Source organism: Barbatula barbatula (genome assembly GCF_947034865.1).
Source record: "Barbatula barbatula genome assembly, chromosome: 12".
Classification (NCBI taxonomy): Eukaryota; Metazoa; Chordata; class Actinopteri; order Cypriniformes; family Nemacheilidae; genus Barbatula; species Barbatula barbatula.
The window spans coordinates 9,624,105-9,646,946 of record NC_136775.1 but is presented as its reverse complement, the minus strand read 5'-3'; the positions used below and the strand labels follow the sequence as shown (position 1 = coordinate 9,646,946).

The following is a 22,842-nucleotide window of genomic DNA, read 5'->3' as shown; positions in this document are numbered from 1 at the left end:
CTCAAATACTTCAAAGATAACAAGTTCACACTCACTTTCAAGCAATACAACAGAAATATTTGTGCATGTATTTAGGAAAAGTTCAAATTTTTGTGATATCCTCAAGGCTTAATTTGTGCTGGAACAAGCCAGATCTGGATCAGGCACCTCCGAAATCCATGCATATATTTAATTAAAAAGCACGTATAATAACTGCAATGGCAATAACTATTTTATTTTGATAATGAACAGGCTGTCAAGATTGAGATGACGGAATATTGTGTGTGCGCGTAAGGTGCCGGGGCAATCGCTTGAGCTGTTATAACGGCAAAAAACGGTGTTGATTTATGGTTAAACAGAATATGAGTATGTGATTTGTGATTACTGAAAAGTTAGCTACTTTTAGTCGTGTGTATGATATTTGTGATGTTGGACAAATTGCTGCAAAGACACAGAAGAACTTTTGAAATACGGTTAACGGAACTTTATACACAGCAGCCTCCACCTGCACCTGCAGGTGTAATTTAAGTTTAACGTCAAACTTCTGAATTCTACACAAATGTTGAGGGCTGTGTTTTATTTGTTTACATACACAGATATTCACAACATCATTATTATGACAACTGTTTCCATCACGTTAAATTGAATTCTTTGATAACGCTGATATTATCTTTGTATGTCCTTTGCATTTATGCTTTCAAATGGGCATTTTCAAAACATCTAATAATCAATAAAAAACCCATCAGATATTGCACATTCCGTTACTTCTCCTCACCCCACAAATTTGCCGGTCATGCAGAGAAAAGCACTCCTGCCGAATTATGCAACCCCTTCAATAACATGGCTGTCCGATTGGTTTATTCTAACCCCTCCCCATAATTCTAACCCTAATCTGGCACCTTGATTCCGGCACCTTGGAATTGACAAATTAAACACGGGATAACATTGAGTTTTATCACAGTTTTCATGTGTCTTGTCATGCTGTAAATCTTTCACATTGCTGCTGGATGACTTTATGTCACCCCTAAGGTTTGATTTTGTTGAAATTCAACAGACCCTGGACTGGAATGGCTACAATACATCTAGAAATACTGATAACATGTTTAGTGGTCTCCTTATCATTAGTGCCCTACCTGCCTGGCCTAGTAACTCTTAATATTGCTAGCGCATGGTCACCAAGAGCTTTCTGTATACACGCTGTGATAAACTATACATGTGTTCTTTTGTGAAAAATAGACGTTTGGTACACACACACCCTCACAGGGGTTGTGTGTTAAGCGTTAATGCCATCCTGCTCTATTACAAAACTGAAGAGATCATATCAATCTCCAGCGGCACACTTACAATTGATGACACTGGTAATGAGATTGCAAAAATTATGTTCTGGTCGACTAGTCAAGCGACTGCGTTTGGTCATCCAATCAACCTTTCAGCAGCGGCACACCTGCAAACACACACATATTGTGTTGTCGTAATGATGGCCTGAAATCTGAAGAGCTGTCAGTGGGTTTCGTTTCACAGAAGGACCGGTAAAATAAGGCTCTATAACCTGCAGACAATGTACGAAGAATTGTGCTGAAATAGATCTGGCTATTGGGATAAAATTTTTATTGTTTGTAGTAATAATAATTGTTGCCATGTATTTTGGTGTGTAGAGATTGTGGACCGTGTAGCTCTGGGTGAATGGCCGTACCTACGACCGTCGGTGAACACACAGTCTCACAGCGAGGAGCTGGGCCTACTGATGCAGCGCTGTTGGGCCGAAGAACCATCCGACAGACCAGAGTTCAATCATATTAGTCAGATATTACGCAAACAAAACAGGTCTGTCTTTTCTCACTCGCTGTTTCTGTCCCATTGTGTTCTCTCAGAGTAAAAATCATGAAACTGTTCACTTATCACATGGTAAATCTCTCAAAAGTTAAGTGGCAAATTTACAACCTTTGTTTTGCCAGTCTAGAATTTCTTATATCACTATACCACATTATTCTGTCCGTTGCTTGCTTCAGACAGTTTCCGACACTACAACAGTTTTGTCCTTTATGTAAATCTAAGGCCCTTATCCTCAAAAGAAGACCTGAAGTTCATAGTTAAAAACACACTCTTTTCCTCTTTCTCTTTGTTCATTATACCCTATCTCTCTACGTTTCAGAGAGCACAGAAGTAACATCTTGGACAATCTTTTGTCTCGTATGGAGCAATATGCTAATAACTTGGAGGAGCTGGTAGAGGAAAGAACTCAAGCATACCTGGAGGAGAAACGCAAGGCGGAAGCTTTACTGTACCAGATCCTCCCTCAGTCAGTCAGAAATTACCCAACAATATATACAGCAAATAAATACACTGTAAAACATAGGTGTCTAACTGTAATTCTGTTGTGTGTGTTAGTTCAGTGGCAGAACAGCTAAAGAGGGGCGAGACGGTCCAGGCAGAAGCTTTTGACTTTGTCACCATCTACTTCAGTGACATTGTGGGTTTTACTGCTCTGTCAGCAGAGAGCACACCTATGCAGGTACAACATCCTGCACCTGGACCAGAGAACAATTTTGATGTTTCTGTGCTCGATCCTCAAACTCTTGAGTGTTTATGTGTGTCTTTTGCAGGTCGTCACACTCCTCAATGATCTCTACACCTGCTTTGATGCCATTATAGACAATTTTGACGTTTACAAGGTATTGCGGCCTCTCTTTACAATAACATTATCACCATACAGTATATCAGGATGCTGTGTTGGTTTACTATAAAGGAAATGGGTTGTTTGATCAATTTATTTTGTTGAGTTTCTGCAAAATTGTGAACTTTTAGTCTTTTCATATTTTACTTATCATATATACCACTTGAGATGACGTAATCAACACTGGTTTAATGCTGGTCCAGAACAACTTCCTGATACACAAAAAATGTTTAAGCAAAATACAACCAAACTAATATTATTATATTATAACCAATTTGGGTTTAAATTTGGTTAAACAAATATGTTTTAAGATAAATACAGAAACCGGAAGTGCTTCTGTGGTGCTTCTGTAGTCTTGCAAAGTGGTGTATAGAAGAGGTCTTGGGCTTCATAATAGATATAGCAGCTAATTGGTCATTATCAGATTATTTTAATATTTTATTAGAACTGTATGGTACTTTTTGTTTTTAAAGTAACCATGAAATCAAAACTGACCCAATTTACTTGTTTTTGTTTTGTGGCAAGTAATTTATCCTTCGATACAAAAAAATGTTTAATCAACTTAAATAAATATCACATGGGCTTTTATTGATGTGCTGCTTTTTTTGGTGTCTATGTTTCATCTTGCAAAGTTTCTGTTAAGTAAACACAATACATTGTTTTTCATCTGTAGTACCTTCCTTTAAAACATCCTCCTCCGTGGTTTTGTTTTAATCGGCTCATAGGTGGAGACAATAGGTGATGCCTACATGGTGGTTTCAGGATTGCCGGTACGAAATGGAAAACTGCACGGTCACGAAATCGCACGCATGTCTCTTGCTCTGCTGGAGGCTGTCAAAACATTTAAGATCCGTCACCGACCCGATGAGCAACTCAAATTACGAATTGGCATCCACAGTGGTAAGAGAATTAAAACAAATTTTAATGAACTGTCCCATTAAATGTTTCACTATTGTTACACGATATTATACAGTGGACAAAGATACATTCCTGTTCCAGTTTACGATTTTAAAAGCGACTTCAGTTTTAATCTCTCATCTGGTTGTAATGCGTTGCATTGAAGGACCAGTTCACCCAAAAATAAAACTTCTGTCTTCATTCATTTGCTCACCGTCAAGTTGTTTTAAATCTGTCTAAATGTCTTTGTTCTGATGAACACAGAGAAAGATATTTGGAAGAATGTTTAACCAAACGATACTCTGCCACCATTGACTACCATAGGAAAAATGACAATGGAAGTCAAAACTGCACCAGAACTGTATGATTTCCAACATTCTTCAAAATATCTTCTGATGTGTTCAACAGAACAAAGACATTTACAAAGAATTGTTTTCTTCTATTTTCCTAGTACTATTAATCAATTAACTCTATCATTATAGACAAACATTCTGTTGTATCTGACTAGCATGCATGGTTTTAAATAGTTTATGTGTATATGCATGTTTGTTTCAGGCCCTGTCTGTGCAGGTGTAGTTGGACTGAAGATGCCTCGCTACTGTCTGTTTGGAGATACAGTGAACACATCATCACGTATGGAATCTAATGGAGAACGTAAGGGTTTCATATACTGATTCGAACCCATAACAATGTATGGTTTTAGAAATGGAGGTGTGAGACAGGAACGGAAAGAGAGAAACTTTAAACATTATATTTAAGTTGTATATTTGTACAGAAATACCTTTTTTAATGACAATTCAATTAACTTACCATTTGCTCTGCAGCTGACAAATGTTCTCTGGTGGATTATTTTATTTAAGCCTTTTTCATTTGGAACGATTAGATATCTCAACAGTGGCACTTATGCAGAGTTTGTTTTATCAACACACCAATTATCCATAATAATTCACAAAAACTACACAAAGTTGATAAAAGATTTAATTGTTGTCCACATTTAATTATTTCCCCAAGTAAAGTCTTGCAGTTAAGAAATATCAGCCTGGTTTAAATACAGACAACAATGGCTCAGCAAATTGCAATCAGGAAAGAGATATATTGTGACAGTTGCTCATTTATTCCCTGCAGGAGAAGATTAACATGCATGCTCTGCCATTGCCGTCTTAGTGGTATATAAGGGCTGTACAGGCAGTGTGTCCCTTAAATCCATAATCAATTTTCTTGTGTATAGAGTTTTTAAATTGTGTGAGTGTCTAAGAAAATCCTTCCTCATTTGAGCTGATGGGGTGTAAATCATGTTGTACTATTGCTCTTTTATGACATATCGCTTATTGCTCCCTGAACTCTTTGTAAGTCGCTTTGGATAAAAGCGTCTGCTAAATGTAAATGTAATGTTTGTCAACACATTTTCTTCCCAGTGTTCAGTTACCTTCTTAGAGAATTCTAGTTTATCATTGTAATTATTTTCACGCTGTTATCCCGCAGCTCTGAAGATCCACGTGTCGTCGGCCACTCGAGATGTGCTGGAGGAGTCCAACTGTTTCCAGCTGGAGCTGAGAGGAGATGTTGAGATGAAGGGAAAGGGGAAGATGAGGACCTACTGGCTACTGGGAGAGATCAAGAAGGGCGATTGATATCGTAAAAATGAGAGAGAAAGACTCCTAATGACTCTTGCCGAGCTGTTTCAGTTCCTTTGTCCAAATACACAATTACATAACTGTGTACAGCACTGTTGTAGATGTCACAGTCTGACTTTTGTATATATGTACTCAAAAAGGTTTTTGTATTACCTTATCACTCACCACAAGCTTTGCTGTTATTGCAAATGTAAATGGAGCTGACAGTACGGGCGTTAGATGATCGCCCCTTGGTGGACAAGTAGCAGCATTACATATCATGTTTTTTATTTGTGTTGTCCTAAAAATATTAGGCTTAATATGATTACTTTAACGACATATGTGATGTGATTTATTAATGTGATTTAAAAATCTTTCATTATTGAAGACAACATGCCTTTCTATTTAAAATCTATTGTTTTATTTTACTTCAATAATATAAATTGGTATTGCCTTTCAATGTTTGGACCCAGATTCTGTTGTGACTGATCAGAGTCTTGCACACACATGCATTTTTCCTCAAGCCATTTAGACACATTTCTCTCAGGTTGATCTACCCTGATGAACCTGCTGAATGACTGCCTGGTTTAAGGTTTAACAAAAAATATTTTTAGTGTGTAAACCACATAGCAGGACACATAACATAATACTGATACATAAACAGCACCTGTCTAAAGATCAATAACACAGCCCATTTTAGATAATTGACTATCAATTCCTTTGATAGTTTTGCCAAACCTGTCATCATATGTGCATCTACAGAAAACTTTGTCTCAATTTTATCCGAGAGTGAACAGTTGCTATATATATATATTTATATATACACATGTTTATGTGAATCACTTTTGATTATTCAGGTTAGGCATTACTCTAAAAATACCTCAAATACTTGAAACTCATTTTAAGTCACCAGTTAAAATGTTTGATTTTTACATCCATGTGGCACATTGGTAAACAATTAAAATATGATTTAGTGCAGTCTGTAATTTTCGTGAAATAATATGATTTTGAATGCTTAGCACATCATCCAACACAGTATTCATGTGCATTGATGACAAATTAATGTTTATTTTTACAGCATTGGAAGTCAAATTCCATGCATGTGAAATGTGGGACCCAATAAAAATAGACAGATTACATGTATAATGTGGCTAGGGCACGATATCAAAATGTTGTTCCAGTCCCATTAGATCAATTTAAAAGGTGTGATGATTTATCAAATTACGTGATATCATATTAGTGACTCGAAATATAATTTATTTGCATATATCAGAAAACACTATATGGGATTTACAGTACAATGTAAAAATCAGACAACATTGAAATGACAGGTTTTAGGTCCTAGGTGCAAACGTGTCATAAAATCTCTATATAAGATATAATAACTTTACCGATGCCGGGGATTTTTAAGTAAACATTTTAGCCATCTTTTTCGTGCGGATCGATTGGGAAAATGAGTGGACCTTTCAGATTCCGAATAATAACAAGAATCTTGCAGATGGGCAACATGATCTTCGCCAGATGCCGTTTTTACCACCTTTTCAACATCTGCGAAAGACTTGTTCTGTGAGTCCAATGGTCCATGTGTAGTTAAACAAGTTGCATGTTCATTTTCCTCGAAAAACAACGATTCTCTCCTACGCACGCATGGGCTTTCCCCAAGTGTGACAAATCCATACGGAGTAGTGATTTTGCTAAGGTGAGGTAAGGACATGGCAGCTCGTGTCGTTGGGTCCGAAAGCGCATGAATCTCGAGATCATCCATATCTGAGACCGGACAGCAGCGGGTCAGTGTTCGGCCTAATAACGACGGATGTGTCGACCGTGGCATAGTGTGTCGACGTGCTGCATTCCAGACTGCTCGTGTCTGTCTCCCAGGGCACAGTGACGGGATTGTAAATTCAGGCACGCTTGCGGGTGTTAGTACCATATTCCTAAATGGCACATGTCTTGATGGTTGAATATCCCGGACAATTGATGGGAGCAACTTTTCTCGATTAGAGGGTCCAACGTCAGTTGGTATATCCATGCCCATGTTTAAATCTGACATATAATTGTAGTGTAATGCTTTTGAGTGTAAATGTTCCAGTCGTTCCAGTTTAATAAATAAAAACTGGTGTTGTCCTCTGGTTGATGATGGGCATCTCTGCTTCTGTTCCCATGCTGAACAAGAGCTAGACAGACTGAAGTGGCCTGACAGAGAGTAAATATACATTCCCATCATGAGCAGACTCCACCCAGTCTGTGAGCAGGTGGGTTCTACATGGGGGCCATCTGAACATCCTTGGTCTTGCTCTCATGCAGGACTGCTTAAATTTAAACTCTTTGAATATCTATTTTCTTTGTTTTTTTATTTCTACTTTATTCTTTTTTTTAATATTCAATTTCATCTCTTTCAATTTTTCTTTGTTATGTTTTGGTAACTCTCTGCCGTTTTTTGTTAATTATTTCTATGCAAGTTCTATTTAATTATCTTTGTATGGGAACGATGCTGTGCAAATAAACCTTGTCTTGTCTTTCCCAGTAGCATACAACGTGACCAAACATCGATTCAATCATTGTAATGACGGATTCGTAAAACATTTCATACAATTTTCAACAAAATATATGTTTTTATTTCATTTAGGTTGTATTTAAAATATTAAACAAAAAATCCGCCGTTTTTCTAAAGTATGACAGACAGTATGTACATATGCATATGCCACTGACATTCCGAAGACCAGTCTGCTGAGGAACCGATAGTCTTCACTTGTGTTTACGAGGGAAGGAAATGACTGCGACACCCGCCGTTTGTTGTGAAGCGGCGGGCTAGTGAATGTTAGAGATCTACCGATGGCTGCAAACACTTGTGTATGGGTAAGAGTAATTTATATTTAACAAAGGACGAACAGAGAAACATCACGATTGCGTGTAATAAATATAACATGTTTCAGCAACCCTGTATTGCTTTTGTGCTTCTTGATATATTCCGTTAACGTTAGCCAATACGCTAGAAGATGATGATACCAACTAACCCACAGATAAATAACACACATCTTCATCTGTACCTATCCAATTAGTGTATTATCGTTATAAGAACACATATTTTTTTAAACAAGTTTTCAGTGTGTCAGACAGAGCTTCAGGAAAAGCAACCAAAACAACGTTGTTTCTAATTTATTAGCTTGATTAAAAACAACAGGCTGCCTACATAAACACATTTTTGTCAATCAGGTAAAGTCTTGCGTTATTATTATCACGTTTTCTGAGTTTTAAATGTCTTTAAAGACCGTGAATTAGTCTACGGCTGCACGATACAAATACGGTTTACGTCAAATACGATCTACGACAATGTTTGTACAAATCAATTAGAACTGTACTTTAATATACATTTATATACTGAACGTTACCCACACATACATGCTTCACATTTTGATGCCCACCGTCTTCCACTCGTCATCATCATGCACACACAGGTACTAACATTCCACTCTTTTGCCGTATGACTTTGATGTATCAAAAGTTATTGAAACCCATTTATATTGTGCAGACCCAATACAGAAAACATGCAACGGTTTATATCATTAGCTATTATGTTTTTTAAAGGCTAATAAGAAGAATGAAAATGGGGTGGAAACGCAAGGCAACTCCTGATCCACAACTAGAATCTGCCAAAACACCTAAAAGGAAATCTGTCAACACATCTCAATTTTCTCAAAAACGTCTCACAAGTTCTTGGAGAAAGAAGGTGTCTACTCCTACTAAGAGAAAGAGCTGGACATCCATCCACGCACTGTCTCCAGGCAGAGAAGCTCATCGATTCAAATGCCAAGAGCAGAGATCCAGTGAAGGTGGTGGAGAAACAAGTTTAATGACCCAAGTGACATTAATATCAGAGCTTGATGTTTGTTTTTCTTTGTGGTGTGTGTGTGTGAAGACCATGTTGAGGATGAGAGTGATGATGTCCAGTCCTCCCCAGTTTCATCTCCTCTTCAGTCAGAGGAGGATACAGAACTTGGTCTGGTAATCACTGTGGGTGAGTCACAGAATTGAGTTGGTTCTCCTGTTAAGGCCATAACTTGTATAGCTTTGCCCTTGCCTCCTGTTACTGGAAGTTTATTTCAGCCTTTCTATTAAACAAACTGAATACTATGCGTTCTTTATTGTAAACATAGCTTTATATACTGTCCTTATTGTAATATAACTAATTTGTTAGTTGCTTTTGATAGATGGGTCTGCTAAAAATAAAAAATATTTTGTTGTATTACTTATTAGTCAGATTCATATTTTGTATAGTCTTTCAATAATTAAGATCTGTGTTACGTATGTTGGTCTTTAGATGAAGACCGGTGTGAGCTGGAGGAATCGTTGAATGCTGAGAATGGTGTGAATGTAAAGAATGTAATAACTCAAAGGGAAGGAGAGATTCTTAAGGTGAATGAAGAGATGGAGAATATGGCAGAAGGGCTTGAGCAAGAGGATCAGAGTGAGGAGGAGTTGAGGAAGTTGGACAGAGACTTAACTTTCAAATCACAAAAACTCAAGCTCTCCGCTGTCAACGTTCGAGACATTATCCATGTGAGTCTTATTTTAACAAGCTACTGTTTAGTATTTTGTACTTCGTTCATTTCAGAATTTGAGTCAAAATCACAATGTACCATAAATTAAACAAATACATTAAACAATAGATTTTTCTGTGCCTGTTTTCAGGAAGTGGTAACCAATGAGCATGTTGTGGCCATGATGAAAGCTGCGATAAGAGACACACAGGACATGCCTATGTTTGTATGTACTCCTTCTTTATTTTATTATATACAAATTATAGTGTTGTAAAGTACCAATTCAACACAATTACGACAACATCAATGTGCCAGCGTGCTAAAAAGCAGAAAATATATTAAAAAAAGACCATAATGTGTGTGATTTGATAACTGTAGGTTTTCCATGTTTTCATTTTTGAAATATTTGTGTTGCCTGTTTGAATTTAGGAGCCTAAGATGACCCGTTCAAAGCTCAAGGAAGTTGTTCAGAAAGGGGTGGTGAGTTTGTCTATCAGAAAGATTTGAGCATTTTCAACTCTAACATTTAGGGTAACAGTATTTTACACTATAATTATCACGTTGTTTTTTTTAAGGGAATGGGCAACTGGAACATCTCACCAATAAAGAAGCCAAATGAGACAAAGGTATCGGCTTGTGTCTTAATACAAAGTTGTGTATTGTTTTTTAATTAATCTCATCTGCTAAGTGTTGAATTGGTATTTCTCTTTAGCTGCCCCAGTTTGTAGACATTCCCCTGCAGGAGGAGGAAGACTCCTCTGATGAAGAGTATTGTCCTGATGAAGATGAGGAGGATGAAACCGCTGAGGAGGTAAAGATCACATGTTTAATTTCATTGACCTGAAAATAAAAATAATTATGTTAAGTATGTCAATTTTTGTAGACATTTTTGGAGAGTGATGTGGAAAGCACAGCCTCCTCTCCACGTGGCAGCAGACGCACTCCCTCTCATAAGCCATCTGAAAGTGACAATGCCAACAACAGCCCCAGAGTGGTACTTTACACAGATGCCGCTCATTGTAAAATGCTTTAACACCCCATATCCCATTTTTCATTATCAGTTTTTCTTTTGTCTCTCCAGAAGCCCAAGCCTTCCAGGCACCTGAGAGTCGATGCAGTACCTATGGGTCCCCCTGCCCCTCCAAATCTTTTATGCGGCCCCGCACGATCCCTCAGGGCTCCTGATCCCTTCATTGAGAAACTCCATGCCGTGGATAAAGAGCTTGAACTGAGTCCTCTCTGCATGGAGCCTTACCAGGTTCAGACTCTCATACACAAAACATCTCTATTCGTGATATATTTGTCTTCCTCTTTTGTTCTAGTTTCCAATAATATGTGACCCATAATTTCTTGAATGTGAAAAATACGTTCTAAAATCTTGTAGATAACAAGTGCATAATGCATATTTTTAAAGACTGCAAATTCTGTTAACCAATCCTTCACTATTATTAACAACCCCATCTCTAAAATAAATGTATGTCTACTCTAGGCTCTGAGCACCAACGGCGGAGGGGAGTCGCATGAGGGTCTGGTAGCTTTTCGGACCCGATCAAAGCGGCCACTGAGGGACGTTCCTCTGGATCAGCTGGAGGCAGAGCTCCATGCGCCAGACATAACGCCAGATATGTACAATAACGTCTTCACACCAGAGGATCGGGAATGGACTCAGTGGCTGCAGGGACTCATGACCTCTCACCTGGACAATGAAGGTTAGCCGCTTTATTGCATAATGTTTTAGCCATGTTTGCTGGATATTTAATAGCATTTATAAACATACGTATATGACATACGTAAAACATAACGTTTGTTTTAAGTTGGTCTTGCACAGAACCAGAAGCACTATATTGCAGGTATAACAAGTGTCACCGCCTAGTGGTCACTTCTGTTTGAAATCTTGTTTATCAATGTGTTTTCCACATAGCTAGAAAAATCTGGTTGCACGTGAACTGTGCGCACTGATATCAGTAGACCATGACTAAATTAATGACAAGCTCCTTGTTCGCAAGTCCAAGCGAAATTCACATTTAAACTGTTAAAAACCCCTTCATGCCAACCTCCTGTTTACTTTGCTGTGCCAGTTAAACCGTTGGTACGGTGGTGTCCTTTAAACAAATCAATGCCCACGGGTCTATCACGCACCGCCGCTGCTCTCAGACAGATGCTGTCTGAGAGCAGCACTTCTCTCAAATGTCTTAATGGCTTTCTCTGTGTACTACATCAGTCGATTGTGTGTGTGCATCAGCAGTTTTTTTTCACTTGTTTTTTTCCTCCACTGACCTTTTCCCTAGTTCACTCTCATCGTCATTATAAATGTGCGTGTGTTTTCACTCGTAATAAGTGATGTCTAAATATTATCGTTTTGTCTTTTAGAAGAAGGTGATGAAGATGACGACCCCGAATATAACTTTTTAGAAGATTTAGACGAACCAGATTTGGAAGATTACCGAAATGATCGGGCTGTTCGCATCACAAGTGGGTGTAATTTGAGCTCTGTATAATCATACATTCAAATGAGATGCGGATTGTACACTGTTCTCCAGTAGAGTTGAAGTGTTTGCTTTTATTAAATGTGTCTTGTCTCGATTTCTCTTGCAGAGAGGGAAGTCAATGAGCTCATGGAAGAGCTGTTTGAGACGGTGAGTAAGACATAAGGCACAGTCATCCAGCCATTATGGCTAAATAAACCTGTACAGGTTGACTATTGTGACATACTTACTGTCGTAATCTGACCTGCATTAGGTACTTTCTATAAGGCTACTTGGCTAATAAATAAACATCTATTTAAAAGTCCAATACTTAACTTTTTGGAGAATCTATAGAAAGAAATCCACAATTATATACATAACTATTTCTTCAGACCTTACATAATGAAGCGTTATGTTTTTATTATCTTAGAATGAGCTATTTCTATTTAGATGCACCGCTGGTCCCCTTACATGTAATTCGCCTTGTTGTTTCTACTGTAGCCCTAAACGGAAAAACTGTTCTACAGAGCACACTTTGTAAATAGGTTATGCCCTCTGCAAAGAAACAAAAATGTGATGATATCTTAACCCTGTGTCAGCCACCATAGTGCTTTGAAGGGGTGGGGTGGAGTGAGCCGTTGGTTGCAGTTCGCAACCTCACCAATTGATGCCGCTACATTTCATGCACTGGACCTTGTTGCTTTTAGTTTTCACCAAGTACTCAATTGCACCCTTATGTTGCCACAGACAAATCAAATAAATGGTTACTCTACCAAATTATATCACAGCTGTGTTTAGCAGAACAATGTATTAAAGATGATTTAACACCAACAGAAAGAAACTAAAGCAAAAAAGTGAAACTCTGTCACACCACACTGTTTTTTCCTGCAGTTTCACGATGAGTTGGCAGCCAATGAACAAGACGAGGAAGGTCATGAGGAAGATGAGGAACGTGATGAGGAGGCAAATAACACTCCTCAATTCAATGTTCCTCAAGCCATCAGGTAACACAAGCACAAACCAGGCCTATATTTAAACTCCTCGTATGCTCAGGCACACGTCTTTCTTTTTTTGTATATATAAACATCTTTCTGTACCTACACACCTGTCTCCCAGTACACACTCTTGTTAAGGCCATCGTCAGAAAAGCCGTCGGTCAACAGAAAGCCTGTCATCTCCTGTTGTGTGTGTTTGCCTGAAATGTGCTTGAACTTGACAACATGCTTCTCTTCCCACAAGCATATTTGTAACTCGTTCATAACAGGGCTTCCACTTCAACATCTGTGTATGTAAAAAAGATAAACATACATCCGCACACATTTGGGTTTTAACATACAGAGTTATACAAAGCTATCTTACACACATAACACACATACGTCCTCCCTTAGGGACAGAGCAGCAGAGAGTGCTGTGTCTGTTTGGGTAGGGAGGCAGAGAAATGCTCTTATGTGTTCGATTGTATCTCTGCAGAACAAGAACTCAATAAGGACACACTACAGAGCTACATTTCACAAGTTCACTTGTGCGTTACGCACACCGCAAGCACACAAATCCCATCTCGTCTGCTGTACACGTGCAGGTCTTTATGGTACTGTAGCAGCTGAAAAGACCATACACTGTTCTTGTGCTACGTGCAGAAGCCAGGCGCACAGGCTGGAAAGAGAGCTCGCTTACAGGAATAGATAACAGCTACACGCACGTATGCGCACATACAAAAACAAACCTCCGAGACCTACAGAATGGGCCCTTAAAGTGACAGTTCACCTTGAAAATAGAAATTCTGTCATTATTTAAACACCCTGTTGTCATTTAAAGCCTGTATGACTTTCTTCTGCAGAACACAAAAGAATATATTTTGAAAAATATTGGTAACAGAAAACCATTGGTCCCCCTCGACTGTATAGATTTTGTATCCATTCAACAGAAGCTTTCCTGTAGCTCAGTGGTTAGAGAATGGCGCTAGCTACATACTTAGTAACAAATGTATAGTAAACTACAATGTAAGTCGCTTTTGATAAAAGCGTCTGTCAAATGCATAAATGTAAGTCAATGGTGACCAACGGTTTTTGGTTACCAACATTTTTCAAAATATGTTCTTTTGATTTATGCAAAAGAAAGAAAGTCATACAGGTTTAAAATGACAACAAGATGAATAAATGATTTTAGAGAAGAATTTACATTTTGAAGGTGAACTATTCCTTCAAACCACATACCCACCAGTCTCTCCCTGAAGACCTTTTTTAAGGTAACAGTTTATTGAGATTCAAACAGAATTGTGTTAGTCAACACCAGGCTGACAAATTGTTATGGATTATTATTTAACTGCCACTCACAGTTTGTATACGTGACCCATCCGCGTCAGTGCGTTGTGGGTACAGGCAGAGACTTGGCTGATGGAAGTTTCTAAATGTTAATGAGGGACATTGACGTCTGTAGATGTTTTTCCACACTGAAAGTGGAAAGTGTGTGTGCGTGCACTATAGACAGATCTATTTAATCATCATATAGTAGGGAACAGAGAGCATGAGAGACACGGTCTGTTTAATTAGCCGCTCTCATTAAAAAAATGACTTTGCAATCGAATAATAAACTGAGGTTGGGTGTTTTTTCTATTTACACTATTCTTTTGACTCTATGAACATCTAGCTATAAGCCATGTCACTTTTGCTGCAGTAAGATATCAACATTATAGTAAATATTCACTACTCATTTTCCACGGTTTTTAATGTGTCTGTTAGGTTTGAGGAGCCACTGGCTCACATGTTGACAGCATGCAGGCGGACGGTCAGAGAGCAGATGGACGCCCTGCAGCAGAGGAGGGAAAACCAGGCTCGCGCTAACCAGCATCCACCTGGGCCTGGTGTGGTTCTCGTGCAGCCCAGCTGTTCTCTGGTGGTCACCCAGACTCAAAGAAAACAGCTGCAGCAGCAAATACAACAGGTAAACCAAAACATTTTTCATACATAAGCAATACCTCCAAATGGATTAAGGGCTTTTAGAGACACAGCAACGCAACATATATATATACACATACACATACACACACACATATATATATATACCGTGCGTTTGCGCTATATGTACTTACTTTATTTGAAAGTTTATCTCTTGTGTTTGTTTACAGCATGTCCAGTTATTGACACAGGCCAATATGCTTTGCAGCCCAGTGGAGGCGCTACATAGCGAGGCTCAAACCACCAAACATTTTCTGGTAAGACAAGAGCAGTGGACATAGGATAATGCGGATTACTACTGCATTTGTCAGTGGGCCCTTTTAATTTTAATAAAACACTAATTCAGATAAAAGTTTCATGCTTGAGATAGACAGCTCTTTTTAGACCTGACGTAGCATCGCAAAAATGACAAAATTCTCAATAAATTGTCTTTTTAAGAGATGCTATACTAGTCATAATGCTAACTGTACTGTAATTTGTTCTTCTCCTGGGTTGACAGGGGGAGTTGCTGTCATTTGCGGAGAGAGCCGAGGAGGGGAGGACTACGATTAATCCAGGTTTCAGAAGCGTGTTCCGAGTGTGTAACTTACAGCCATCCCTTAACCTGCTGGAGGAGTTGAACCAATGTCCTTTTCCTGCCCACCTCCCTCCCAAACCCACACGCCATAACGCAGGTGAGGCACATCAACCAGAACAAGCACAAGCGTGGATGCACATACTGTATGTCTAATGTTCTCTGTGCTTCTGCAGCCCCTTCATACCCGTTTCTCCCTGCTGGTCTGGCGTGGCTGTTCGCAACACGTTCTGCGTTTCTGTTCCCAGAACTTCTGCCACACTGCAGTATGGATCCGGCCCTGCACCTTCCCCGCAGCAAATATTATCACACCAAAGCAGAGGACAGGTACATATTACCCGTGAATCAGTAGAATTCAACATTACACAAACATCCAACAGCAATTTAAAAATGTTCACTGTGGGAAAAATGGTTACAGGTTTTATTAAGGGAAGAAATAACATTTCATAATATGGCACCGAACTACAGACTTGTGTAAGGTGTTCCAGACACATGCAAATGAGACATTTGCCCTTAAGAGTAAGTACTACACAGTGGTTTTCACTAGAGGTCTTCACAGGTCCACTTAGATCCGAAAACCCGAGGTCCGGCCCGAGACCCGAGCGGGTTCGGGTCTAAAAGATTCACGGGAGCTTCGAACACGGGTCGGTATATTATTAGGTTCTTCGGGTCTTTTTTACTTTATATACCAAATATAAAGTAAAAATGTTTTTTGCTGAATTGACCCGAGGAAGACCCGAACTATCCTGTACAATAACAGCGCGTCGCTCGTGTGTGTGCGTGTAGTTACCAACTCTCCTCTTGCGAAAAAAACAGATCTGTGCAGGGGATTAATCAGGAAACTGGATTAAGCTGTGTCTTTATGCTGTTTTGCGTAGGCTATTTAGCCTGAGTTTGCGCAATTTGCCAGAGCAAAACAAGAGGATCAACGTTTCCATTGCCATATCAATTTCATTTACATTAATAACATTTACATTTAGGTCTAGTCGGGATTGAAAAAAAATATACGATGGGTCGGGTCGGACTCGGGTCTAACGTTATCGGGTCTGTCTCGGGTTCGGGGCTTTAAAAAAATTTAATTGGCATGTCGGGTTCGGGTTAAAGTGATTCGGGTCATTTCAGGTCGGGTAAAGATCTTTGGACCCGAGAAGACCTCTAGTTTTCACTTTGGAGATTAGTTCATTGAAGACGGTGAAAGATGGCCTCTAGAATCCATGTAATAATGTCTGCTTTGGACTTTTCGCTGATTCAAGGCAATGTATGAAAGGAACCAATTTTCAAAACAACTGACTTCACATTGAAAACACTTGATGAAGCAGTGAAGCATACTTATCGCTTGACTACCCTCTCTCTCTCTATCTCTCTCATAGTCTGATAGTCTTAGGTTTAAAGCACTTTGCTCAGACAGAGTTTCCTTATTACCTGATGAGCCGGTATCTCATCAGATCCATGCGTAAGGATCAGCTGCGTGCACGTGTGAAGGACTTGGCATCCAGACGCGGACACAACATTATCAAGGTGATTCGCAGAACATCAGTTTATTCAGTGGTCCATCCTGATAAACACTCATTGACTCAGTTATCTAAGGTTGTAGTGATGCGTGTATCTAATGTAATGTAATGTTTTCTAGTTTTACTGTCAGAACCTTGTGGTTCCTCCTCTGCCGGTAATGTGCAGCCCTGTTTTGCCTGGAGAAGAGCGCCCTCCTGTGGAGAGAGAACAGAGCATCATGCCCAACTGGCTGAGGGTAAAGACCCTCTTTTTTCACTTAATCCTGATGTCCAATATGATCATGATGACTTTATTTCTATCTTTACAGAAAAGTTTACCGAGCATCCATAGTACAATTTCTCAGTCCTGTTCGGAGATGACCTCAACCACCAAAACTTCCAACCTTGCCCTTCCTAAAGGAAAGAAATACCCACCATTCCTCCCTAAAGACGTTCATCTGCGCCTGCACCCCGCATGGAACACATCTTGCCAACCTCTGCCCAAACCCCGGCCTCTGGGTGGTTTTTCCTGCCCTACTCTCATACCATTAGCTAAAGCCCCTCCATGTCCCACAGGTAATTTATTACCCAATGTCTCCACACCAACTCACAGTGTATTTTTATTGGCACAATCACCTAGCACATCCATGAATGGAGTCCTCCCATTGGTCCATCCTCCTTCAACACCTGCCCATGGGACAGTGCCGCAGAGCACTTCTTTTCCTATTAACTTCAAGTTTATCGTGCCAGAATTGGGGTCTGCTATTCCAATGCACCCACCTGGCAACGTACCCCCCACTTTAGTGCAGATACCCCCAGCTGTCGACAATTCTTTGCGTACTACCGTGATGGTTAGGACAAGTGGTGTGCAAGGGGGACGAAATATGTCAGATAATCTACAAAAACGGACTATACCTAGAAAATGTGCACCTTTGAAAACAGCATCCCAACTGCCCAAAATAATTCCTCTGACCTCCACAACCATGAGCAATGCACGCAACTCTGTTGTTGTTATGGAACAGGCAATACCTTTGAAGGTCACACAGAATATTGCCGCCCAGACTATTGAAAATGCATGTCTTGCGACTGCCGCTCAGAGACTGGTCACATCTTCCTGTACCCCTCAAGACATCATCATTCAGTTATCAGAATGTGACATTTTGCATACCACCCGCATTCAGAATACTGTGGAAAATGGTCAAATAAGTCTTCAAAGTCATGTTCCACCAGCCAGTTCCCAGATCTTCTCACCTCTGACGGCATCACCAGCAGATAGTTCTCAGTATGTGCTGGTTCCGACTGTTACACAAACAGGAGTACCACAGTTTTTACTCCTGCCCAAAGACTCATTGGTAGTAAACCAACCTGCCACAATTTCTGCTGAATGTGCACCAGTTTTGCCACAACACCATGTTTCTTTTGAGATTTCTTCTGGTCCTGTGCTCAATAACACAAAGAGAGCTGAGCAGCCTTTAAATATTGTAACACCCGTGACATCTTTGCCAATAAGTGTGGAGGATGATGGGAAGGAAATTAGTGAGGAGAAAGTAGAAGCAAAAATGACTGGTAATAGATGGGAAGAAGAAATGGCGGGTGCTCTCTTCGGCAGTCCTCTCCTGGCACTCTCCGAATCCTCCTGTAGCCCCGACTCTAGTCTGACCAGCATAGATGTTAGTGTGGACAGTGGTGCCGAAGCTTCGGTGAGGGAAGGGATGGACACAAAATGTCTTTCTGATAGTGAGAAACAGGAGAGTGAGGAGTCTGACAGATGGGAACCACCCGGAGTGCTCAAACACAGCACAGGGGATGGGAAGGACCAACAGTCCAAGGGGGGAGAGAATGAGGGGAATAGGAAGGAAGGACGGGGAGAGGAGAGTGGAGGGGGAGAGCGTGATGAAGATAAAGATGGAGAGAAGAGTGGAGGTGGAGAAAGCGGTGAAAAGAGAGATGGGGATGGAGATAAAGGACGAGAGGAGAGGGATGGAGACGGAGACGGAGAGAAAGATGGAGATGGCGAGCGTGATGAGGAGGAGGAGGATTTTGACGACCTCACACAGGATGAAGATGAGGAGGAAGTGATGTCATCGGCGTCAGAGGAATCTGTGCTTTCCATTCCGGAACTTCAGGTTTGTGTGGAAAGGGATGCATTTAACAATTTTAACTCTTCAGTTTGAGTTCATAGTTTGGATGACTTTATTTTCTCTCTACAAATGCATTGTTGAACAATTAAGAATGAGTAGGGGTGTTTAAACTTAACTGGTTGTGTATTTACTTGGACATGCATGGCTTATGTTATGTGTCCTTTTTTTGTAGGAGACAATGGAGAAGTTGACCTGGTTGGCATCAGAGAGGAGACTGTGCCGAGAGGGAGACTCCGAGGAGGACAATTCCCCCACGTCTCCAACATCCCCCACCTCCCCAAACTCCCAGAATTCTCCTGCGTCCCAGAATTCACAGGAGGATAACTCAGAGGATGAAGAAGATGGAGTGATGAAGGGTGATGAGATGGAAGCCGGGGAAGGTGAAGGTGGAAAGATTCCTGAGGGAGATGCACCACCAGGCGATGACCCTCCACAGGCCAGCGGGAGAGGAGTGGGACGTGGCAGAGGTCAGCAACTGGTTCCCACTTTGACAACTTTTTCGGTAATATCAAATTGGGAATAACTGATTGATGAATGTGAAATATTTTATTTTCTGTAGGGCGTGGCCGACCTCCCCCTCGTAGCCTCAAGCGTGGTCGGCGTCAGGAACGAGGCAGTAAAGATGCCTCAAAGCTTCTACTACTGTATGATGACCACATCCTGGACAACGATCCAATGAGAGAGAGCAAAGACACAGCCTTTGCCCAGGCTTATCTCAACAGGGTTAGACTCTTAATTTACCCCGCTCATTGTATGCCTGATGTGATAATGTGATGCAGACTCTCTTGCTTCCTTTTTAGGTGTGTGAGACCTTGCAGGATGTTCCCGGTAAGGTGGAGGAGTTTTTGGGGCTGCTTTATGAGTTTGAACAGGCGGGAGACAGCCAAAGCGTTGTAGAGCTCTTCTCCCAGCTAAAACCATTACTCAGAGACTGGCCTGACCTTCTCAAGGACTTTGCTGCATTCCTTCTTCCTGAACAAGCGCTGGAGTGTGGATTGGTACTTATAATCTTTTAGTAGACAATAAAGGAGATGGTTTTGCTGCCAGGTCATTACCCAAATCAACCTACGCTACTAACACCTAATGCTTTTTTCTCAACTGTCCTTCTGTCTCTTCCACACCCAGTTTGAGGAACAGCAGGCCTTTGACAGGAGTCGGCGGTTTCTGCGTCAGTTGGAGATCAGTTTCGGGGAGAATCCATCTCATTACCAGAAGATTGTGAGAGCGCTGCAGAGTGGAACTGCTCTCAGTCCTGCTGGCATTGAAGAGGTATGAGTAAATTAATTAAGTAGAGATGCACCAATACAGATACGATAGCCGATTATTCCGAATAAAATCTGTCGATAGTTTGTTGGTTATATTGAGAGGTTATATCGCCCTGGTCATCAGCTGTTTGAAAATTGCTTTTTTCAACCGATACCGATTATTGGCCGATACATTGGTGCATCTCTATAATCAAGTGTAAGAAATTGGTTCATCACGTTAACACTGAGATATTTCTGCTCCTGCAAATCAGCTCAAAGCCCAGATGGCCACCCTTCTTAAGGGCCACACTCACCTGCAAGGAGAATTCTGGATGTTTTTTGACGAGATGCGTCCACCTCCAGCACGTCCGGGCCAGTTTGAAGAGGCTGTTTGGCTAGATGACATGGGAACTGGGATAGATGGAGAAGGATGCTTGGTTGTAGGATCTGGAGGAGGACTATGGGGAGGGTTTGAGGAGGTCACGCTTCCTGATCTGGAAGAGGATGACGAGTCACACAAAATTCGACAGATTAGCGGTAGGAGCAAGAGGAGGAAAGAAATGCTCACACATGGAAACTACAAGGTGATGTTAATGCAGAATAACTTTTTGGGTAATAGTTTCTTATCTGTTGACATACTATGAAACATACTAAAGCTGACAGTATGTCTTTAGCAGGACTGTGATTGGCCAGAGAAAGATTGTCTGTGTCCCTGTCACGAGTCTAGCCATGATACCAAACATCGCAGACATAAGAGAAAGGGATGCTTGCATTGCCATAGCAACAAGGTGCCTGTTTGTTCAGTGATTGTTTGAGGTAATGTTTCTGCTTGTGCGCAAATGACAGGCCTGTACATATGTTGTTTTTTCCTTCTACAGGCAACCAACAGCTCAAAGGTGTTGAAAAGCCGTGATTCAGCATTTCCGTCTGCTGATCCACAGTCTGAGAGAGGAGGGGAAGAAAAGGAAGAAGAACGAGGACCAGAAGAGGATGGAGAAGCAGAGAAGGAAGTTAAAGATGAGGCTGGTAGTGGAGCAAACAGTCCATGTCACGGTAAAGCCTTTTCTGTGAAATCTTGTTTTTGTTTATGTAAAAGCAACAACTGTTGTAATTCTTTGCCATGTATGTTGTACAGATGGAGATGGGACTGTGTGGGAAGAGGGTGAGAGGATCGCTTCTCCCATCCCAAAGGAACAGGAAAAACAAAATGAGGAAGATGACGAGAAACAAGAAGAACATCGTTTACAGACTTCACAGAGACAGAGTAGTGAGGAAGATGTTTCAGCTGAAACAGGAGAGAGAGATTTGAGCACACTCAGCCCAGCCATAGACACACCTGTCTGTGCCAAAAACATCTCCCTCACTGCCAGTGGAGAGAGGGTCATCCTCTGGACCAGGTTAAATCAAATATTTCTCGGCCATCTAAACACTTGCATGTTATGCCCTAAATCTGTTTGTTGGATTTGACCTTACTTATTTAACATTATTTGTTGCTTGGTGTCTAGGGAGGCTGATCGTGTGATCCTGACTGCCTGTCAACAGCAAGGAGCCAATCAGAGCACTTTCCAGGCTGTGTCACAGCAACTTGGCAACAAAACAGCCAGTGAGGTATCTGAATTATACAGCTACTGATCAATGTCAAGCTAAATATTTCTATATTGGATTTAGCATTTTTTTAAACATAGAGCTGTTTCCACAGGTATCGTCGAGATTTCGAGACCTCATGCGTTTGTTCCATACGTCAGCTCGTCAGGCGAGCTCCGAGGATGAAGCCACAGAACAGCAGTCAGCCACTGATGAAGAGCAGGACTAGAGAATCAGTCTTTTTACCTTCATATAAACATTTTCTTTGTCTATTATAAATAGGTGTCTTTTGGTTTGAGGCTACAGTTGCATATAAAGACCCACTTTTTCCGCTGACACCTGCCAAAGAAGTATTTTACACATGGGGTCTGAGGTCTCTTAAAATGCTGAAATGAATGAAACATTATGAAGCCTTTGATTGATAAAAAAATGAAGCTAAACATTTTTATTGGAAAGCACCAGCCTGCAGATTCTCATTAACATTCTTACTGACATTGATTGTATATTCTGTGAATATATGAACAGGGGGGGAGTTGTATAGTATTTTTATATCAGAGATATCAGAGTGGTTTTGCTGTTTTATGTTGCTGCAGATGTTAGTTCTGGAAACAAGGCACTGTTGTGGAGAATCTGGAGGACGATTAAAATGATTATTTATACAGAGTAAAGTATTGGACTGAATTCTTACA

At 40.5% G+C, this 22,842-nt stretch overlaps 2 protein-coding genes across 5 annotated transcripts in view; both read left to right on the top strand.

The window, feature by feature from the left end:
• The window catches only part of npr1b (natriuretic peptide receptor 1b), a 43,010-nt gene extending 37,388 nt beyond the window's left edge, over window positions 1-5,622 (top strand). Inside the window, exons 16-22 of the mRNA XM_079469421.1 lie at window positions 1,635-1,803; window positions 2,132-2,278; window positions 2,368-2,491; window positions 2,583-2,651; window positions 3,379-3,553; window positions 4,106-4,204; window positions 5,033-5,622. Coding sequence (XP_079325547.1) covers window positions 1,635-1,803; window positions 2,132-2,278; window positions 2,368-2,491; window positions 2,583-2,651; window positions 3,379-3,553; window positions 4,106-4,204; window positions 5,033-5,181 — 932 coding nt within the window. The 3' untranslated portion in view covers window positions 5,182-5,622. The remainder of the gene's footprint in view (window positions 1-1,634; window positions 1,804-2,131; window positions 2,279-2,367; window positions 2,492-2,582; window positions 2,652-3,378; window positions 3,554-4,105; window positions 4,205-5,032) is intronic.
• Window positions 5,623-7,879: 2,257 nt separating this feature from the next.
• gon4lb (gon-4 like b) lies at window positions 7,880-22,817 on the top strand. Of its 4 annotated transcripts, none has more exons than XM_079469884.1 (31): window positions 7,880-8,019; window positions 8,749-8,993; window positions 9,080-9,178; window positions 9,482-9,720; window positions 9,853-9,927; window positions 10,131-10,181; window positions 10,277-10,327; window positions 10,414-10,512; window positions 10,585-10,695; window positions 10,783-10,959; window positions 11,191-11,410; window positions 12,072-12,173; window positions 12,297-12,337; window positions 13,058-13,170; window positions 14,905-15,106; window positions 15,291-15,377; window positions 15,620-15,794; window positions 15,871-16,021; window positions 17,065-17,212; window positions 17,325-17,441; window positions 17,514-19,310; window positions 19,498-19,792; window positions 19,885-20,048; window positions 20,126-20,323; window positions 20,451-20,594; window positions 20,842-21,153; window positions 21,247-21,357; window positions 21,448-21,622; window positions 21,705-21,966; window positions 22,075-22,177; window positions 22,269-22,817. In XM_079469884.1, the coding sequence occupies exons 1-31, from the start codon at window positions 7,979-7,981 to the stop codon at window positions 22,380-22,382; spliced, it is 6,219 nt and encodes a 2,072-aa protein (XP_079326010.1). In that variant the 5' UTR covers window positions 7,880-7,978; the 3' UTR covers window positions 22,383-22,817. The 4 variants fall into 4 exon arrangements, with proteins under 4 accessions (XP_079326010.1, XP_079326009.1, XP_079326012.1 ...); XM_079469883.1 differs by having other exon boundaries at window positions 21,244-21,357; window positions 22,269-22,815; XM_079469886.1 differs by lacking the exon at window positions 10,585-10,695 and having other exon boundaries at window positions 7,945-8,019.
• The last annotated feature ends 25 nt before the right edge of the window (window positions 22,818-22,842 follow it).

Excerpts from the sequence above, each read along its gene's own strand:
- gon4lb (XM_079469883.1), top strand. The coding sequence starts at position 7,979 with ATGTTAGAGATCTACCGATGGCTGCAAACACTTGTGTATGG. Across the intron at positions 9,928-10,130 it reads CACAGGACATGCCTATGTTT|GAGCCTAAGATGACCCGTTC; the intron begins GTATGTACTCCT and ends GTTTGAATTTAG. Across the intron at positions 20,595-20,841 it reads GTCCTGCTGGCATTGAAGAG|CTCAAAGCCCAGATGGCCAC; the intron begins GTATGAGTAAAT and ends CCTGCAAATCAG.